This window comes from Coffea arabica, chromosome 2c, assembly GCF_036785885.1.
Source record: "Coffea arabica cultivar ET-39 chromosome 2c, Coffea Arabica ET-39 HiFi, whole genome shotgun sequence".
Lineage (NCBI taxonomy): Eukaryota > Viridiplantae > Streptophyta > Magnoliopsida > Gentianales > Rubiaceae > Coffea > Coffea arabica.
Genome location: NC_092312.1, coordinates 16,663,215 through 16,679,570, shown reverse-complemented (window position 1 = coordinate 16,679,570; position 16,356 = coordinate 16,663,215). Strand labels below are relative to the sequence as shown.

At 34.6% G+C, this 16,356-nt stretch overlaps 2 protein-coding genes across 4 annotated transcripts; one reads left to right on the top strand and one right to left on the bottom strand.

The window, feature by feature from the left end:
• Positions 1-4,850: 4,850 nt before the first annotated feature.
• LOC113726348 (probable 1-acyl-sn-glycerol-3-phosphate acyltransferase 5) lies at positions 4,851-9,659 on the top strand. The gene is made up of 4 exons (XM_072074689.1): positions 4,851-5,136; positions 6,251-7,069; positions 7,414-7,544; positions 9,063-9,659. The coding sequence occupies exons 2-4, from the start codon at positions 6,498-6,500 to the stop codon at positions 9,470-9,472; spliced, it is 1,113 nt and encodes a 370-aa protein (XP_071930790.1). The 5' UTR covers positions 4,851-5,136; positions 6,251-6,497; the 3' UTR covers positions 9,473-9,659.
• A 2,498-nt stretch (positions 9,660-12,157) lies between these two features.
• On the bottom strand, positions 12,158-14,456 carry LOC113731323 (UPF0496 protein At4g34320-like). 3 transcript variants are annotated; one of them, XM_027256522.2, is made up of 2 exons: positions 13,837-14,456; positions 12,158-13,555 (listed from the first exon to the last, which is right to left on the bottom strand). In XM_027256522.2, the coding sequence occupies exon 2, from the start codon at positions 13,536-13,538 to the stop codon at positions 12,426-12,428; it is 1,113 nt and encodes a 370-aa protein (XP_027112323.1). In that variant the 5' UTR covers positions 13,539-13,555; positions 13,837-14,456; the 3' UTR covers positions 12,158-12,425. The 3 variants fall into 3 exon arrangements, with proteins under 3 accessions (XP_027112323.1, XP_027112321.1, XP_027112322.1); XM_027256520.2 differs by having other exon boundaries at positions 12,158-13,777; positions 14,172-14,456; XM_027256521.2 differs by having other exon boundaries at positions 12,158-13,777; positions 14,249-14,456.
• Positions 14,457-16,356: the final 1,900 nt, after the last annotated feature.

Sequence of the window (16,356 nt, the reverse complement as noted above, 5' to 3'; positions counted from 1 at the left end):
TTTGAAATATTTTATTATCATAGTGTATATGAAAAATTTTTACTATAAAATTTTTTTTTGAAATATTTGATATACTAATATGGATGAGATTTTTTTTGAGTTATTGTATATTACTGTGACATTGTATTTGAAAATTTTGTTTTTTGAAAATATAGCCAATTCAAACGGAGTCTTAGATTCAAAAATTATCTTTAACAATTTTTATAGTTATACCAGCGAATATAATCTAACAGTCTTCCTAATCATTATCCACAAGAATTTTCAGCATTTCAATCAGTTTAGACCTGTCATCCTTAGACAATGATGAGGATAAATATTCAACACCTTAAGTGCCTTGGCCATCTTGATATATGTTGGAATATGGCTGTATTATATCTATCTTTTCTTTTATTTGTTAATCCAATTTTTGGTGGAAATCCTGAGTATAAAGCACTTACATGTTTATTTAATAAAACTAAATGAAATTTAATAAATCAAAATTATTAAAGTTATATAAAAAATAAATTAAAGGAAAAAATATATATATAAATTTGATTTTGGTATTGGGCGGAATCAATCTAAACCTATCCCAAAGTGATCCCGCCCAAGTTAGTCCCAAAACACATATGGGTAAGATTGGACCCAAATCCATATGACTCGGTTCTATCTTAAACCCAAACAAATCCCGTCCATCCCGCCCAATTTGCCACCTCTAATTGATTATAATGACCAACTAATTCGAAGCATAATATTGCTTGCAAATCAAACATAAATTTCAAGTAGATTGACCGTACCTAATTATTTGGAAATTTTTTATTTTCACTTATATGACAAACACATTTTTCGATTATTTTTTTAAATTACATTTTTATCGTACATAAATCAAATCATAAAAAATTATTACACTAATATTCCAAAAAATGTATATAATAATTGTTCTATCCAAACAAACCTACCAGATAATCAATTTAAGCTTCAAGTAGGTGTAGTTTAAATAAAAAATGTAAAATAGCTTTTTGTTTTCCTCTCAAAATATTCTAGTTTCCACTAACCTTTAAAGGCATGAAAAGGGCCATGAGAAAGAAAATTTGATGGTAAAAGCAAAAAAAAAGGAAATATTTCATGACATTTCTACTAATTATTCTTATGTGAAAAAAATTTGAATGATTTTAACTTCGTGACTATGAGCTGTAGTTTGCTCTCGAAACTTATAAGTTATTTATTAATGGAAAAATCGTTCAAAATGTCCCTTACATTTTACAAAATAACTTTTTTCATTTCTTACTTTTTAAAATATAATTTTACGTCCCTTACAAATTCACATTGGTCAAATTTTGTCCCTACTTAGGTTTCCGACTATTTTTTTGTCGAAATTCATCACATGTCTTGCACGCGATCATATTTTAAGGGTAAAATCATCAAATTAAATTTTATATAATTCGATTCATAATCCCTCACATTTCATAAAATAAATTTTTTCATCCCTTACATTTCACAAATAAATTTTTTCATCGTTCACATTTTTCAAAATGAATTTTTTCATCTTTTTATTGATCATATGTGTGAATAATTTTTTTAAAATCTATGTATATATCTATTTGATTTCACCTGAACAGTACAAATAGCATGTGAAATCAAATAGAGATATATTACATACTATTCGTACTATTCAAGTGAAATCAAATAGATATATACATGGGTTTAAAAAAATTGTTGGTTATTTACTTATATTCATTTTTTTACTCGAATTTTGAAAATAAAGAAGACATTTAATTCTAAATATTATCGAGTGTTTATATCGAATTAAATTTGAACAGAAAAATAAATAAAAGAAAATTATGACAAAAAGAAATAAGTGATTGGCATTTTTAAATTTTAAAACAATCACAAGGCAAGTAATAATTCAACTGTTGGTCTTAAATGTGTCGAGTAGAAATTTCATATTTAAAATGAAATTTGTTAGCATAATTATAGAATTCAAGTTAGGACCCATTAATTGGATGACCTTATTATACAATTCAATAAATAAATTATTACCAAAAGAGAAATGTCACAAATATTGAATAGATTCAAATGGTGAAATCATATAAATATATACATGGATTTCAAACAAAATTATTAGTTTTAAACTCCTATATATATTTATTGAATAGTATGTGTATAACTACGATAAGTATGTTTAGATGAAATTCAATAGAAATAAATTACATGTTATTCATACTGTTTAGATAAAATCAAATAGACATATACGTGGGTTTATAGAAAAAAAAAAAAAAAAGCTATTCATACACATGATCAATGAGGGATAAAAAAAATTATTTTGAAAAAGTGAGGGATGGAAAATTTCATTTTTTGAAATGCGAGGAACGAAACAATTCATTTTATAAAATGTTAGGAATGAAAAAATTCATTTCGTGAAATGTGAGGGACTATAAATCAAATTATGTAAAAAATTGATTTGATAATTTTGCCCTTAAAAATGATCACATACAAGTCACGTGGTGGATTTTGACAAAAAACTAGTCAAAAACCTAGGTATGGACCAAATTTGGTCAATGTGAATTTATAAGAGACGTAAAATTACACTTTTAAAAGTGAGAGACGAAAAAAGTCATTTTGTAAAATGTGAATGACGTTTTGAATGATTTTCCCTTTATTGATTGTAATTACAAATTAACCATCAATACAATCCGTACATGGACAACAAGAATTTTTTATTTTTTGTGCTAACGACATTTCTACTGGTTAAACTAGGTATAAATAACCGCTTCCTCCCATTTATTCTTTATTGGTAAGTGTCTGGATTTAGGCCCATCAAAGACACACGAGATCTTCAGTGTCACTTTTTCAGTAATAATTCAGTGTCACTTTTACATTTATGCCAAATGTTCTGTTTATTTAATTTGTCATGTGTTATTTATTTAAACTTCTTCTATCATCACGTGATAAATAGGATTGACACTGGATTTGACACCGAATAGTGCCATAGAGAATCCCAACTGCATCAGAGAGGTTTTCTATACCTTTCGGCAGCAACTTTTCTACTCAAGTGACATGCAATTGGCTTTTAGTCCAATTTCTTTCTAGTAAAGAAAGAAAGGAAAAGGAAACTAGTTTAGGGGTGAATCTTAGGATGGCAACGAAAGCGAATGACCAACATGGAGGCATGAGACGGGTGGGGCGAGAGAGAGGGAACTTTTCTTCCCATCCCTCGCCCCGTCTCTAGTATTAACTAAATATATATATATATAATAATTAATATATCTATATTTTCTATGTTAAACTCTTTTTTTTTGTGTTTCGTTACGTTAAACATTAGTAGTACTAATTTTCCTAATAACAATACTAATGTTTGCTATTTTTCATATGGGCTATGAAACTAATCTAATCAATAGCTATGTGAAGAGAATTCAACAGCCATAAGCATGTTTTGTTCCTCAAAGTCGCTTCTCTTAGGTTGTGTTTGAATTGCATTTTTCATGATTTTTCATGGAAAAAATACTGTAGCGATTAGATGTATGTGAGGGAAAAAGATAATAGGAAAATGTGATCGCGGAAAACAACGTAATTTTCCGACGGAATGCATTTCTTCTTCACTCTCTCTATTTATTTCTTTAAGCTTTTGCTCCATCTCCTGAATCCAAATAGAAAAGTTCGATATTTGTTTCAATCACACAAAAATGCTCAAATGATAGTTACAGAGAGGTCTGCCTGAAGTTTCGAGTTTTTTCATAATTATTTCCTCCAGTTTCTAATAGTCCAGCCATCAACGTACAAACAAGCACTCTAACTAGAGATGATTCTTTTTGAGAATCCCTTCATAAATGCACCATATTCATCTACAAACCTCTTATCCCTCAAGAAATGATTCAAAAGAGGGAAAAAAGGTGCCTCCATGGACACTTGCAGGAAAGTGAGATGTAGCCGGGAGTAGAGACGGGGAGAGTTATATGACAATGTGAATGGGGTGGGGACAGGGCAAGGCTCCTCCAAGTCTCCAACCCCAAACTCAGCCTATTGTCATTTCTAGTACTAACGTTGCACAATTTTACATAACCTTTTCTATTTATTTTGGGAAGCCCATCATTTGTTATAAAAACCATTGACGTATATTTTAGAATTTTAGCATTTCAATAACAAAATATAAACAGTTTGTATCGTGTGTAGAGAAAAGCCAAAAAAAAAAAAAAAGAAATCACAAATAAAGGGTCACAAGTAGACATGTCAATGGGTAGAGTTTAGATTTGATTCATTTAATCCAGGTTTAAACCTATTAAATTTAGTTAGATCCAAACCTATAACCAAACCCTTACGGATCCAAAAAAGTAAATTCAAACCCAAACTTTCATGTGATGTAACGCATATAAGATAAAAATACTATTGAAAAGAAAAAAAGATAGGTTGAATAAATGAGTTTATAATATAAACAAATAATGCCAATCCACACACACCCAATTCTTCATTCCCTCCTGGAGGAAAATTTTGGATCTTGACAGAATTCGGTTGATTGAAATCTCCTTTTTCTGGTAAAAAAAAAATGTTTAGATGAATACAATTCTGTTTAATATCACTGATCAGGATATGTTATAAAGTTGTTACAAATCATTCACGGTGCTACACTCACATTAGCAGGTCAAATCAGGGTTCTGGAATTTATAAGAGATTTTTTTTACAAATCGTCCATCAAAACAACCTTCAAATTATTCTGTCAAAAAGTGATTCACTTTGCCAACTCAATCAACTTGGGTTGGCGTTGGTTGATTGAAGTCAGTATCCGTCCAACAGCCATCAACGTTACAACAGCAGTCCACGACTGGTCTTTTGTCGCTACTCAATGTTCTAAGGGTCAGCATGTATTGGCGAGGGCGTTCATTGTAAGTCTTGATAACTTGCAAGTCCCTAGCTGTGAGTTTAGAAGCATACCCCTGCCACTGCGGCCCGCTACTTCAGTTTTACAAGAGCTTGGTCCAACACTCCTCCGTACTCCTCACAAGTCGCAAGAACTCGTCATCTTCAAACCGTTGAGACTCCTCCAAGAAGCTCTGGCAAAAGTTGCATTCCAATCCCAACCAAAGCAGATGGACTGTTTTCGATCGTTAAATGCCCCATCCTGGATATCATCAAGTCGAAAGTCCTCCATTTAGGATAAGAATTAAGGTAAACTTCTTCTTTCCCTTGTTTATCCAAGTTGTGCTCCGGTCTATAGCGCTGTTGTTGTGATTTTTCTGATTCGAGATCAGTAGCTCAAGACGAAAAAAACGTATGTTTGGTAGTACTCAATTTAGTTAACTCTGTAATTTGAGTTGTAATCATCCGGGCTTTTTCTGCTGTAGGTTACTATTATTGGTTAATGAGGCTTGGGCTGACTGTTCATAAAATGCAATCGGATTGGATATTAATCTGGAAAGTGATAATCTTGTTTAATTTTGAGATTATTGGTCAGAAGAACCCTATACTGATCAAGAATATGTTATCTTGTATTCTTCGAGGACAAACACTTGTGTCAGAGAAAAGTTGTTGGTTTTAGCTTTATGGGCCCCGATTGATAATTGACCAAGCAACTAATAATTGAGTAATTAGCTTTTTAACTTTGGTTGAACTAGTATTTCCTGTTGCAAAACTAGGTTCAATATTAAAATTTACTCTGTAATTTGTGGAACTGGCTTTTCTTTCTGGCAACTGATAATTGACTCGTCAGCTGATTTAACTTTGGTACTACTCGTATTTCCTGATGTAAAGTTGGTGCAATATTATTTATTCTGTAATTTGTGGAACTTATTTTCACGTTGTATATTTGTATTCTGCACCCGTGAGTGCCTGTGATTGATTCCTTAAAATCTTATTCCTAGTCTAACTGGAGAAAATAAAACCAGAGAAAACAAGCTTTCATACCAAATCTATCTGATAATCTTCAACCTCATTCACCTTGATGAACTTTCTGTTGATTATGCTCTAAAGGAAAAGACAAGTGGTAGTAATTACAATATCCAACAAACCTATGCTTCATCTTATTTCTAATGAATGGACAAATGGATTATTAATTAGCTCGTCCAAGAGTTATTTGTGAAGTATCACACATATCTTCATGCTTTATCTTTCTAGCATGTTAATGTACCTTTGATCTCCCAAGTCTACAACCAATGTTAGATATAACCCGTATGTAGGCTTTCTTCAGTTTAATAGCAACTTTTCCATACAGAAGTTCTTGGTTGTTGCTTGGTTATGTTGAAAAGGATGTTCCGCGATTGATCTTCCAATTTTGATTTTGCAGATCGAATATATCACCTGCCATTACGCCAGTCATGCCGTAGAGTCCTGAACTAAGCATTTGTGTGGTGCTGGATTTTCTGATCTTGGAAAGCTGAAGCTTTTGTTTGATGACACATCACAACTAACTTTATGACGGTGAACTTATTGATGCTAATTCTTTCTGGGTTGTGTTGCTCTTTGGGACATTTTTTCAGAAAATTTTTTTGATTAAGGAATCCAATTGTTTGGTGGATATTTGAACTTATTAGATGGAAGTGTGTACATCGGTTAATTCAAGAAATGGACCAAGGCACCGTCCTTTAACTCCATGGAAAGCGTTTAGAGGTGTTTTGTGTTTGGTTGTGTTAGTTTTGACAGCATTTATGCTGTTGGTGTTTTGTGGTTTTTGGACAGCTGTTGTCTTAAGATTTTTCAGCTTACATTACAGCAGGACAGCAACATCATTCTTTCTGGGAAGCTGGATTGCTTTGTGGCCTTTTCTGTTTGAAAAAATAAACAAGACTAAAGTGGTGTTCTCAGGGGACTGTGTTGCAGCAAGGGAACGTGTCTTGCTTATTGCGAACCATCGGACCGAGGTTGATTGGATGTACTTGTGGGACCTTGCACTGCGAAAGGGATGTCATGGTTACATTAAATACGTTCTTAAGAGCAGTTTGATGAAATTGCCTGTATTTGGTTGGATATTTCATGTCGTGGAGTTCATTCCAGTGGAGAGAAGATGGGAGGCTGATGAAGCAGTTATGTATAAGATGCTTTCAACTTTCAAAGATCCTCAAGATCCACTCTGGCTTGCTGTTTTTCCTGAAGGCACAGATTTCACGTACTATTGCCTCTTCCTTGTAAAATTGATGACCAGACATTGTTTTATTTTCATTTTTACTCCCTAAAGAAATGATTTGTAGTGTAATTGTCAGCATAATCATGTTTTCAACAATGATTTGGTTTTCCCCTGAAGCCCATAGCTTTGTGCATAATGACTTGAAGATAAAGCAGCACTCAAAAAAGCTTTTGCGCCCGTATATTTTTAAGTACATATTCTGCTTCAAGAAATTATTCCCAGCAGTATCAAAATTTATTATCATTTAATTATTCGTGACCAAAAATGGTCCTTCCATATGACTGATCCTTTCTGATGGTTTTTTTTCTTTAATTAATTTAATGCAGAGAAGAGAAGTGCCAACGCAGTCAAAAGTATGCTGCCGAAAAAGGATTTCCGATCCTAAAGAATGTGCTGCTTCCAAAATCCAAGGGCTTTTTTGCCTCGTTAGAGTCTTTGAGGGGCTCGATGGATGCAGGTTATTTCTCTGTCCTTTCTGTGCGGCTTTCCTTGGATCAGCATTAATTTGATTCAAAGTTTCATCCTTTAATCTCAAGACTTGAAACTTTTTTTGGCATGATGGTGCATCAAACACGGTTGGTTAGTTTAACCTCCTACATGGCTGGTGTAAGAAATACATTTGGAAACCGTGCATGTTTACATAGCACTCTGATCCATGTTGTTAAAGATTTGATGATGTAATCCTTTCATCCTTTGATGGTTCACATTTGGGTACAATCGCAGTTGCTGTGTCTGAAAATAGTTAAAGGAGATTTGCAGGGTTTTGTTTTTGAATTATTTTCTGTCTCGGAAAATGGGAAGTTTCTTTCCTACTGCAGTGATGCCATCATTGTCATTTGTACCTCTCAATAGTACTCCCAGAGATTAAAATGCATTTCTCCTTTCCCCAGCCTGCCTTCCATTTTCTTCTTCTTACATTCTTAATCTTAGGCTATCATCCCCACCACGCCCCCCCCCCTCCTTCCTTCCCAATACCCAATTTACTGATAGAATTCTGGGAAACAAAATGGTAGCCTCTCTATGGTCATTCCTGTTTGACCCTTCCAAAGGGAGAAATGTCTACAGAGAGTCCCGCAACTATTAGGTATGAAAAACTAAGGGTCATTACTCTTAGCAGTTTAACAAATATCATGAATCAAACTTGAGACATAATGAGTTTGTTTGGATAAGAATTTATTTGGATGATTTATTTGGTTTAGTTACTGTAGCACATTGTGTGATGTGATGTATGTGAGATAAAAAAGTGATTGGGAATTGTGTGTATGATGCAAGCAAAACAAAATCTGAAATTTTTACCTCAAATTCTTGTTGTCCAAACAAACCCAATGATTTTGTGCAAAGAGAAGTCATAACTCTTGCTACGTTATATTGGATGCTGACAGAATTAAATCTCTTGCTATCTTGCCAAAGTTGTATCCTGTTGTCTTCGTTTCTAAGAGCCATAAAAGATGCCAAATTCCTGTACTTATGTTAAGCAACAAGATGTGTAAATTGGAAGATGAGTAAGGAGTTTTGTTATGTCCAGAAGTTTTAGTTGGTTCTCAGTTCCTTTTGTTATTTGCCTTCTCAACATGCTCTGCAGTCTCACAACGAGCTCTCTGTTTTCATCTGTTCATTGCACTTTGTCGCTTGATCAGCATAAATAACTTGTGACTGGATTGAGCTAGTTTCTTAGCGTGATTCCTAACAAAACAGCTAAAGTATTACCTGGTCAATTTTGCAAAACATGATGAAGTTGCTACTACAACTTCCGATCTAATTATCAGAATTATGACCGAGGACAATGTACCTGAACTCTTGAAACTGTAAATAAGTGTGCTTTTTTTCCCCTACAGTTGTTAAGAGTAAGTAATACACCAAATGAAGTCCTTATCATCTTGCGCTTTGTAGTTTTTTTATGTGGTTTCTTTTGTCCTGCTGTTATTTTCCATATTCTTGATGCTTGACTTGCCGCAGTATGCTAATATGATGGCAGTTTATGACATTACAATTGGTTATAAACAACGTTGTCCAACTTTCTTGGACAATGCTTTTGGTGTCGACCCTGCTGAGGTTCACATTCATGTACGCCGTGTTGATGTTAATGACATCCCGATATCTGAAGAGCAGGTAACTTCGTGGTTGATGGAAACATTCAGCCTCAAGGATCAGCTGCTCTCGGATTTTCATTCGAAAGGTCATTTTCCACGTGAAGGGATAGAAGGCGACCTTTCTATGGTGAAGTGTCTGGTGAACTGTACATTCGTAATTGCCTTGACAGGTGTCTGTACATTCTTAACCTTTTTCTCTTCTATCTGGTTCAAAATGTACGTTTCCTTAGCCTGTGCATATCTGGCATCAGCAACTTACTTTAATATCAGGCCTAGGCCTATTGTGGCTTTGTAAATTCTCTCTTATACCATCTGTATATTTGAGAAACTTCAAGATTTGGTTAGGCCATTATGATATTATGAGCAGAAGAGTTGAGGGGTGTTACCCTCTCCGAAATACTTTCATGTAATATGGGGTTCAGCCTCCACCCAACAGACAGATGAATAAGTCAATATAAACTCTACATGGGAGATTCTTGGTATGCTTATTTGGTTAAAATCTTCTTCTAGCGATAATGGTGCTAATTAGCACAACTCTTCACTAAGGGAGGATAGGTGCCTTGTGTTTTTGCTCTCTTTTTTTTTTTTTTTTGGGTGAAATTGCATGCAGACGGACTAACCTTATTATATTGAAACTGAAACAGAGGGTGGAAAACTTTGGGGTGTTTAAGCAAAATTGTTAAATTCTGCCGAGAAATTATCTGAAATTTTCATGTGATGGGCGGGCCACAGGCCCGCCTTACAACTCCCCCACCCCCTCCCAAACAACAAAAAAAAATCCCCAAGAAAGTTTAACATTACTCTTGTGAAATTCTTAAATTGGATAACTTGGCATCAAGAAAATAAAACTTGACTAGATTAATTTATTAAAGTAATTAAATTAGATATCCGTGTGATCCGTAAGATTCCTCTAAGGGATAATTTTGAAATTTGTCTTTTTTTTTCCCTCCATTCTCCTTTACTAATATCTAACAATTAAGTAATTAGAGTACTAATTAACTATTAGTAATTAATTAACAAAAATAACTGTTGAAAATTTCTTTAATAATGAACAATGACTTGTATTTATAAAATAACATCAATTGATATACCTAATGGAGAAAGGAGGGAAAAGAAAGGCAAAATTTTAAAATTTTTCTGTTCAAAATTATAAGAATCATAGCGAATATCATGTTAAAAGAGATGACTTGTCTGTTTTGCTGAATCTTGTGATAATTAGTGTAGTCTTATTACAAATTTTTGTTGTCTAATTTATTAAATACGAACATTTTGAGTGGTGAAATGTGTGTATTAATTGTTTTTAACTTTTAATTATTTTTATTTTTTACTAATACAATTTAAATACATGCATAAGGGATATTTATGGAATCAAAATTTCATCTCTCTCCTTAAAATACTTTTTAATGTTACTTTTTCTAATTGGACTAATTTTGTTATCAAAACCTTAATTGTTTTTAATTTTTAATTATTTTTATTTTTTACTAATACAATTTAAATACATGCATAAGGGGTATTTATAGAATCAAATACATGCATAAGGGATATTTATGGAATCAAAATTTCATCTCTCTCCTTAAAATACTTTTTAATGTTACTTTTTCTAATTGGACTAATTTTGTTATCAAAACCTTAATTGTTTTTAATTTTTAATTATTTTTGTTTTTTACTAATACAATTTAAATACATGCATAAGGGGTATTTATAGAATCAAAATTTCATCTCTCTCCTTAAAATATTTTTTAATGTTACTTTTTCTAATTGGACTAATTTTGTTATCAAAACCTTAATTTCAGGGAGGTTTGTGAAATTGTCAGAAACCTCGGGGGAGGTTTCTGAAATTATCCCTTCCTCTAATGAATACAGGTGAGGAGTTCAGCCAGTGGGAACCAACCTAATAGCCGATGCTCAGGAATTTTGCAAGGAAAGATGGCAACACAAATCAGGCGTTTGAGAATGGTGTCGCAACTTTTCATCCTTCCCCTGCCAAACTGTTATAATTCATCAACACTCTTGGTTGATGACAACAGTCTTTAGGTGATTATGTCACAACATTTTACCCAGAATGAAAAGATTAGTGGGATTTTCACAAAACGAGCAACATTTCACTCGATGACAGGAGCAGATCCTATGTTGCTGCATCAGTTTCATTCTTTGAGGGCACATTCCTGCATTTGCAATTTTGCAGTATTATTATTATCTGACTTTTACTCAGGATCATTCGCGTACAGTCACTAGCCAGGAGACTCAAGGGGCGTTGTGTTGGGTTGCACCCTAAATGACAGATTATCAAACCACATACTGAAGTTGGCGTGGTTGCCCAAACTGAGACTGAAAGATTGAACCACGGACGCGGAAAGAAGCACGACCTAGTCCTCTACTTCTAACTTCAGCCAAGACTAGAGGCAGATTATATATACATTATCTCATGACGTTGTCTTTAACTAACCTGGTTGTAGACAGGAGACAACACCAGTTGCATCCGAGAAGAATACCCCTCCCCAGCCCCCAAACCAAAAAGAGCAAAGAAAAAAGGCTCTGGAAGAAGCCTAGCAATAGTAGTCCAATTGCTAGGAACCTCGTTTGATGCTGAATTAGTCGTTTTCAGACGACTCCACCTCTTGTTTAACCCAAAGAAAACAACCACTTAGAAGATCAAAGAAGCTGTGGTGGCATATTTTTTACGAATAAACTGCAACATGAACCCCAGGTTATATGAAGATCAACGGCTTAGATCAATCAAAGTTTTGGTCGACCTTGCAATCAGCTGATTGAGATCGACCGAAAAATGGTGTGATTGCCACAGCAGAAACGTCCATTATGATGCTTTTAACTTCTTGATGTTGATTAGAATCTAAGATGCCTAAAAGTCAGTGCGTCCGTAGCAGTGATAGAATTTGAAAGATCCTAATTTCAAAAGTAACGACGTCCTTGGCCTAAACTCATTACATATAAAAAAAGAAAGAACGATGAGGCCAAAGCAGAAACATCAAATTCTCGAGGAAAAACGCAATAATGAGCTTTGTGGAACCGTAATTACATAAAGAATGAACAAACTTCTAGCAGATTAACATGATAATGAATGAATCACTAGCCCTTATCAGCAATGCGGAGGAGGAAAGTTTGAATTTAAAGACAGAGGCTAGATAATACATAATAATAAGATTGACAATCATCAGCGTGTCAGCGAAAGGTTGAACCGCATTGGGAACATAGCAGTAGCAATGAAGATGGGCACTCACTTCTTTCACTCAATGGTTGGGATTCTTGATGATCCTCTGGAGAACAACAGTCCTGGCCCTGCGAATATCCCGGCTGCAAACATCAGCTTGCACCCCTAAATCCTCGACATTCTTCATAAATACATCGAGCTTCTTCCTGATCTCTTCTATGCCAAGCTTCACAGCATCTTCACTAATAGCAAAATCAACATTTGCCAGGAGTGACTCGATATCGATTTCCAACCTGTCAATCAGCACTCGGATGTTGTCCAGATCCTTGATGGTGACATAAGTGCCCACATGGATTGAGCTCATGATCTCCTTCTGTCCTTTGACAGCATTTTCATAGCTCTGCAGAAGAGAATCAATCCACTTCCCCATTGATCCCAGTGGGATGGAAGTAGCAGCGGCAAGAGCGGCCGCAACAGGAGGAGCAGCCATAGCAGCAGCCACGACTGAACATATAAGAACAGCAGCAAATGTGGCAACAAAGATAATGCTCGACAATTTTCTCCAAGCATGGATGTACTTGAGCTTTTTATCAAGCTTACTCTTTCGCATTTGCAGCTTCTCAAGCATCAGAATTTGCTGCCTATACACAGACTGGAAAATTTCGAAAAATTCCTCGGTGAAAGGATCACCGGCAGCCTTGAAGTTCTTCAACTCATCCAAAGTCCTATTGTACCTATTCCCTTCAACTCCATCCTCCTCTTCAAATTGCTGTAGAGCAACCATAATAAGCAATTGGCTGTCCCTGGCTCTTTTTAGGCACTTTTCTAAAGCAGCACAGAAGTCCAGAGTTTTGAGACTGTTCTCGAAGTACTCCTCCACAAGCTCAAACAATTCTTGATTCTTCCAGATATCCTGCTTGCACTCCAAGATAACCTTAACAACCTCCTGGTTCATGTCCAGAAGGCATCCAGTGACTTCCTTTAAAGAATCAAATGAGACGGCCCTAACTTCTACGCCAGCAGCAAGAGTACTGATAACATGGTTTGTTCTAGCATGGAGACTTGTGTCAAAGGACTGCAAACCCTCATCCATCTTACAAGCGGCTTCATATGAATTAAGCTCAGTCGTGAATTGAATGTTGCTAATTGCAGATGAACTTTCACCAGGCTTCTTACTCATATGACTTCCCATGGCCTCCAAATTCAGATCTAAGCAAAAACAAGGAAACCAACTTAAAATTCTTCCCTTAATTCCTTGCTCAAAAAATCCCTTCAATTTGATTGTTAAAAGCTAACGCAAACAGAAAGTTTAAATCTTTGCTTCAATCTTCAGCACCCAAATTCTAAGAAGCTTTGATATATGGGATTGAAGATTAAGTAAATCATTGGCAGCCCAGATGCAACAACCTCCACGAAAATCAGCAAGCAGTCCTGAAAATGCAAGAGGGGGGAAGGGTGAGGAAGAAACTTTACTAATGAGGGATTCTTACTTGATAGAAACTGTTGAAGAAACAGCAAATTGGATTGGGTACTGAATATACACGAAAGATCGAGTCTTTTTAGTTGTTTCGAGGTTGAAGACGACTAAGTCTATAGGTTACGGCAAAAGCAGATAGTCGAGAGAAAACAATGTTGATTGGATAATTATCTGATACTGGGGATGTTTTGAAACTTAATTTATACTACTAAAGAGGAAAGTGATACGTGAAAAGGAAGGTGAGATAGAGATAGAGTAAAGGCCAGGGGCTGATGAGAAATGAAGAAGCTTAAAGAGAATTAAAACCGTTTAGGACCAAGAAAAATGTAGTGGCTGAAGAGGGATTACTTGAGATTACAAAGAATAGCTTGCACGCATGAGTTAATTCAGGATTGCAGATGGAAAACGCGGGAAGCAATGTCTACCTCCACCGCTTCTCCTCTTATGCCTCCACAATTCTTCCATCTGTTCCCCTAAATCTAGAAACAGATTTACAGGAAAAAGGTGATCAAACTACAGTTGTAACGCGCAAAAAGGGTAACTAGATAACAATATGATAAAGACCTCAAAACTTCAGCTCAAAGAAAGAAAGAATATGGTGGTGATGGCAGTCAAGGCCCAAGGGGAAAAGTTTCATCAAAGATAGAGAAGACTCTTTATAATTAATGTACAACAAAACACACCACTATTCCTACGCCATGTACGTACCTAGGACCGGGACCAGGGCCAGGACCGAGATAAAACAAGCTGAGGCAAAAAGGGTTTATCTCGGATTTTAGGAAATCTACAATGTAAAAACTGCCAAGTCTTTTGTGTGCATTCTTGGCCCGAAAGTAAGTGGAATTACCCATTCCGTTTCTTATTAGATTGCTTTTAATCATCTAAATCAATAAAAAAGGTGTATCAAGGTGATCCCCTTGATCAAGTACACTTACCAATCTAGGCTGGCCACATCAACAAAATTTCACTTAGTCTTAATCTATTAATTCCTGCCAACTTTCACTTCCTTGCACCGCCATAACTTTAGTAGTACTTATTATAACCACTTCCCCTTGTTTCCCTTTTCTTTTTCTTTTTTTTTTTTCTCCATTCTTTCCACAATGTCGTTCCTTCATTCTAAACTTCATCTATATGGACCAAATAAGCTCAGATAAAGCAAAGAAAGGTTCTTTAAGCCATATTTGCAGACTCTTCTCCACAGGTCAACCACAGAAACCATGATATGATTCAACAAGACTCTTTTAGGAAATCCACAATGGAAGAGCTGCCAAGTCTTTTGTACGCAATCACTATATATTATTGATTATTCTTTACTATTCTTGGCCGTAAAGTAAGTGGAATTACCCATTCTGTTTCTTATTAGAGTGCATTGAATCATCTAAATCAATAAACTCGACATGGAAAAACTTTTCTGTGTATTCGTTTTGTAGTTGCTATGCAAATAAAGTTGGAAAGTGAATTTTGTCATAACCCGGGCAAAGTCATTATTCATTTCTTTTGTGCGTGGCTAAGTGAAATTAGGATACGCACAATAGAAGTAGAAACTAGCAGCAACAATTTGATCGGCCATAAACTAATTAGTTGCAGCAAAAAAGATATAATTAATAGATACAAAAGAAATTTCAAATATTATTTTGTTTATATCATAAACACATTTTTTCAAGTATCACACACGCACACATATATATATATAGAGAGGGAGAGAGAGAGAGAGCAATGTTCAATTCCGATTTTGGTAGGCTACTAACTTGGCCATTAATTTCTATATTCTATCAAGTAGACAGAATTATTTTATCTTCACACCAAGTGGCAAATTATTTTGCAAGAAAAAAGTGTGTCACTTTATATCTTTGTGGATTTTACTCCTTCATTTTTTTTGGCTTACAATTAATTATAGTCCTTTTCACAATTCCTTATTTATAGTCAACTTAATCCAATCTATTAATGACCTGCCATATATAAGTTTGTATTAATTGTACATTTTTTATTTTTATGTCAATCAAATCATATCTTTACTTTTAATCATTCTCAATCACGTTTTCTATTCCTGTTATTAGCTTGATCTCTTATTATCATCACTAAAATTTAGACAAAGTATGCTGTAATACTGCTTACATGAATAATTTTTTCCTTTGGTAAGTCACTAAGTTGGCTATTTCATTAAAAACAATTTTGATGTTTCGGTTTTTTACCAACTAGAAGCTCTTTTCGTCATGCAAAAAAAAAAAAATAATAATAATAGCGTTGCTTGTGTTCTTAGTGGAAATTTTTTTTTTTTAATAAATGTGTAGTAGCAAAAGTTGAGGCCATATGTTGCTTATTTCCCACTTTACCCTTGGTAGACACATTCAATGAAACAGATTTTTTAGTGTCTTCCTATGTGTAAGAAGATATCCAAAATCGAGCGTGACAACACTCAAAGGGTAAACTGGGTAATCAAAGAATATTTTTTTGTTATATTGCATAAGTGACAAACATGTTTAGACAATTCAAAAAAAAAAAAAAAAAAGAAACATGAGACTATCAACGGAAT

Excerpts from the sequence above, each read along its gene's own strand:
- LOC113726348 (XM_072074689.1), top strand. The coding sequence starts at position 6,498 with ATGGAAGTGTGTACATCGGTTAATTCAAGAAATGGACCAAGGCACCGT. Across the intron at positions 7,070-7,413 it reads CCTGAAGGCACAGATTTCAC|AGAAGAGAAGTGCCAACGCA; the intron begins GTACTATTGCCT and ends AATTTAATGCAG. Across the intron at positions 7,545-9,062 it reads GAGGGGCTCGATGGATGCAG|TTTATGACATTACAATTGGT; the intron begins GTTATTTCTCTG and ends ATATGATGGCAG.
- LOC113731323 (XM_027256522.2), bottom strand. The coding sequence starts at position 13,538 with ATGGGAAGTCATATGAGTAAGAAGCCTGGTGAAAGTTCATCTGCAATT.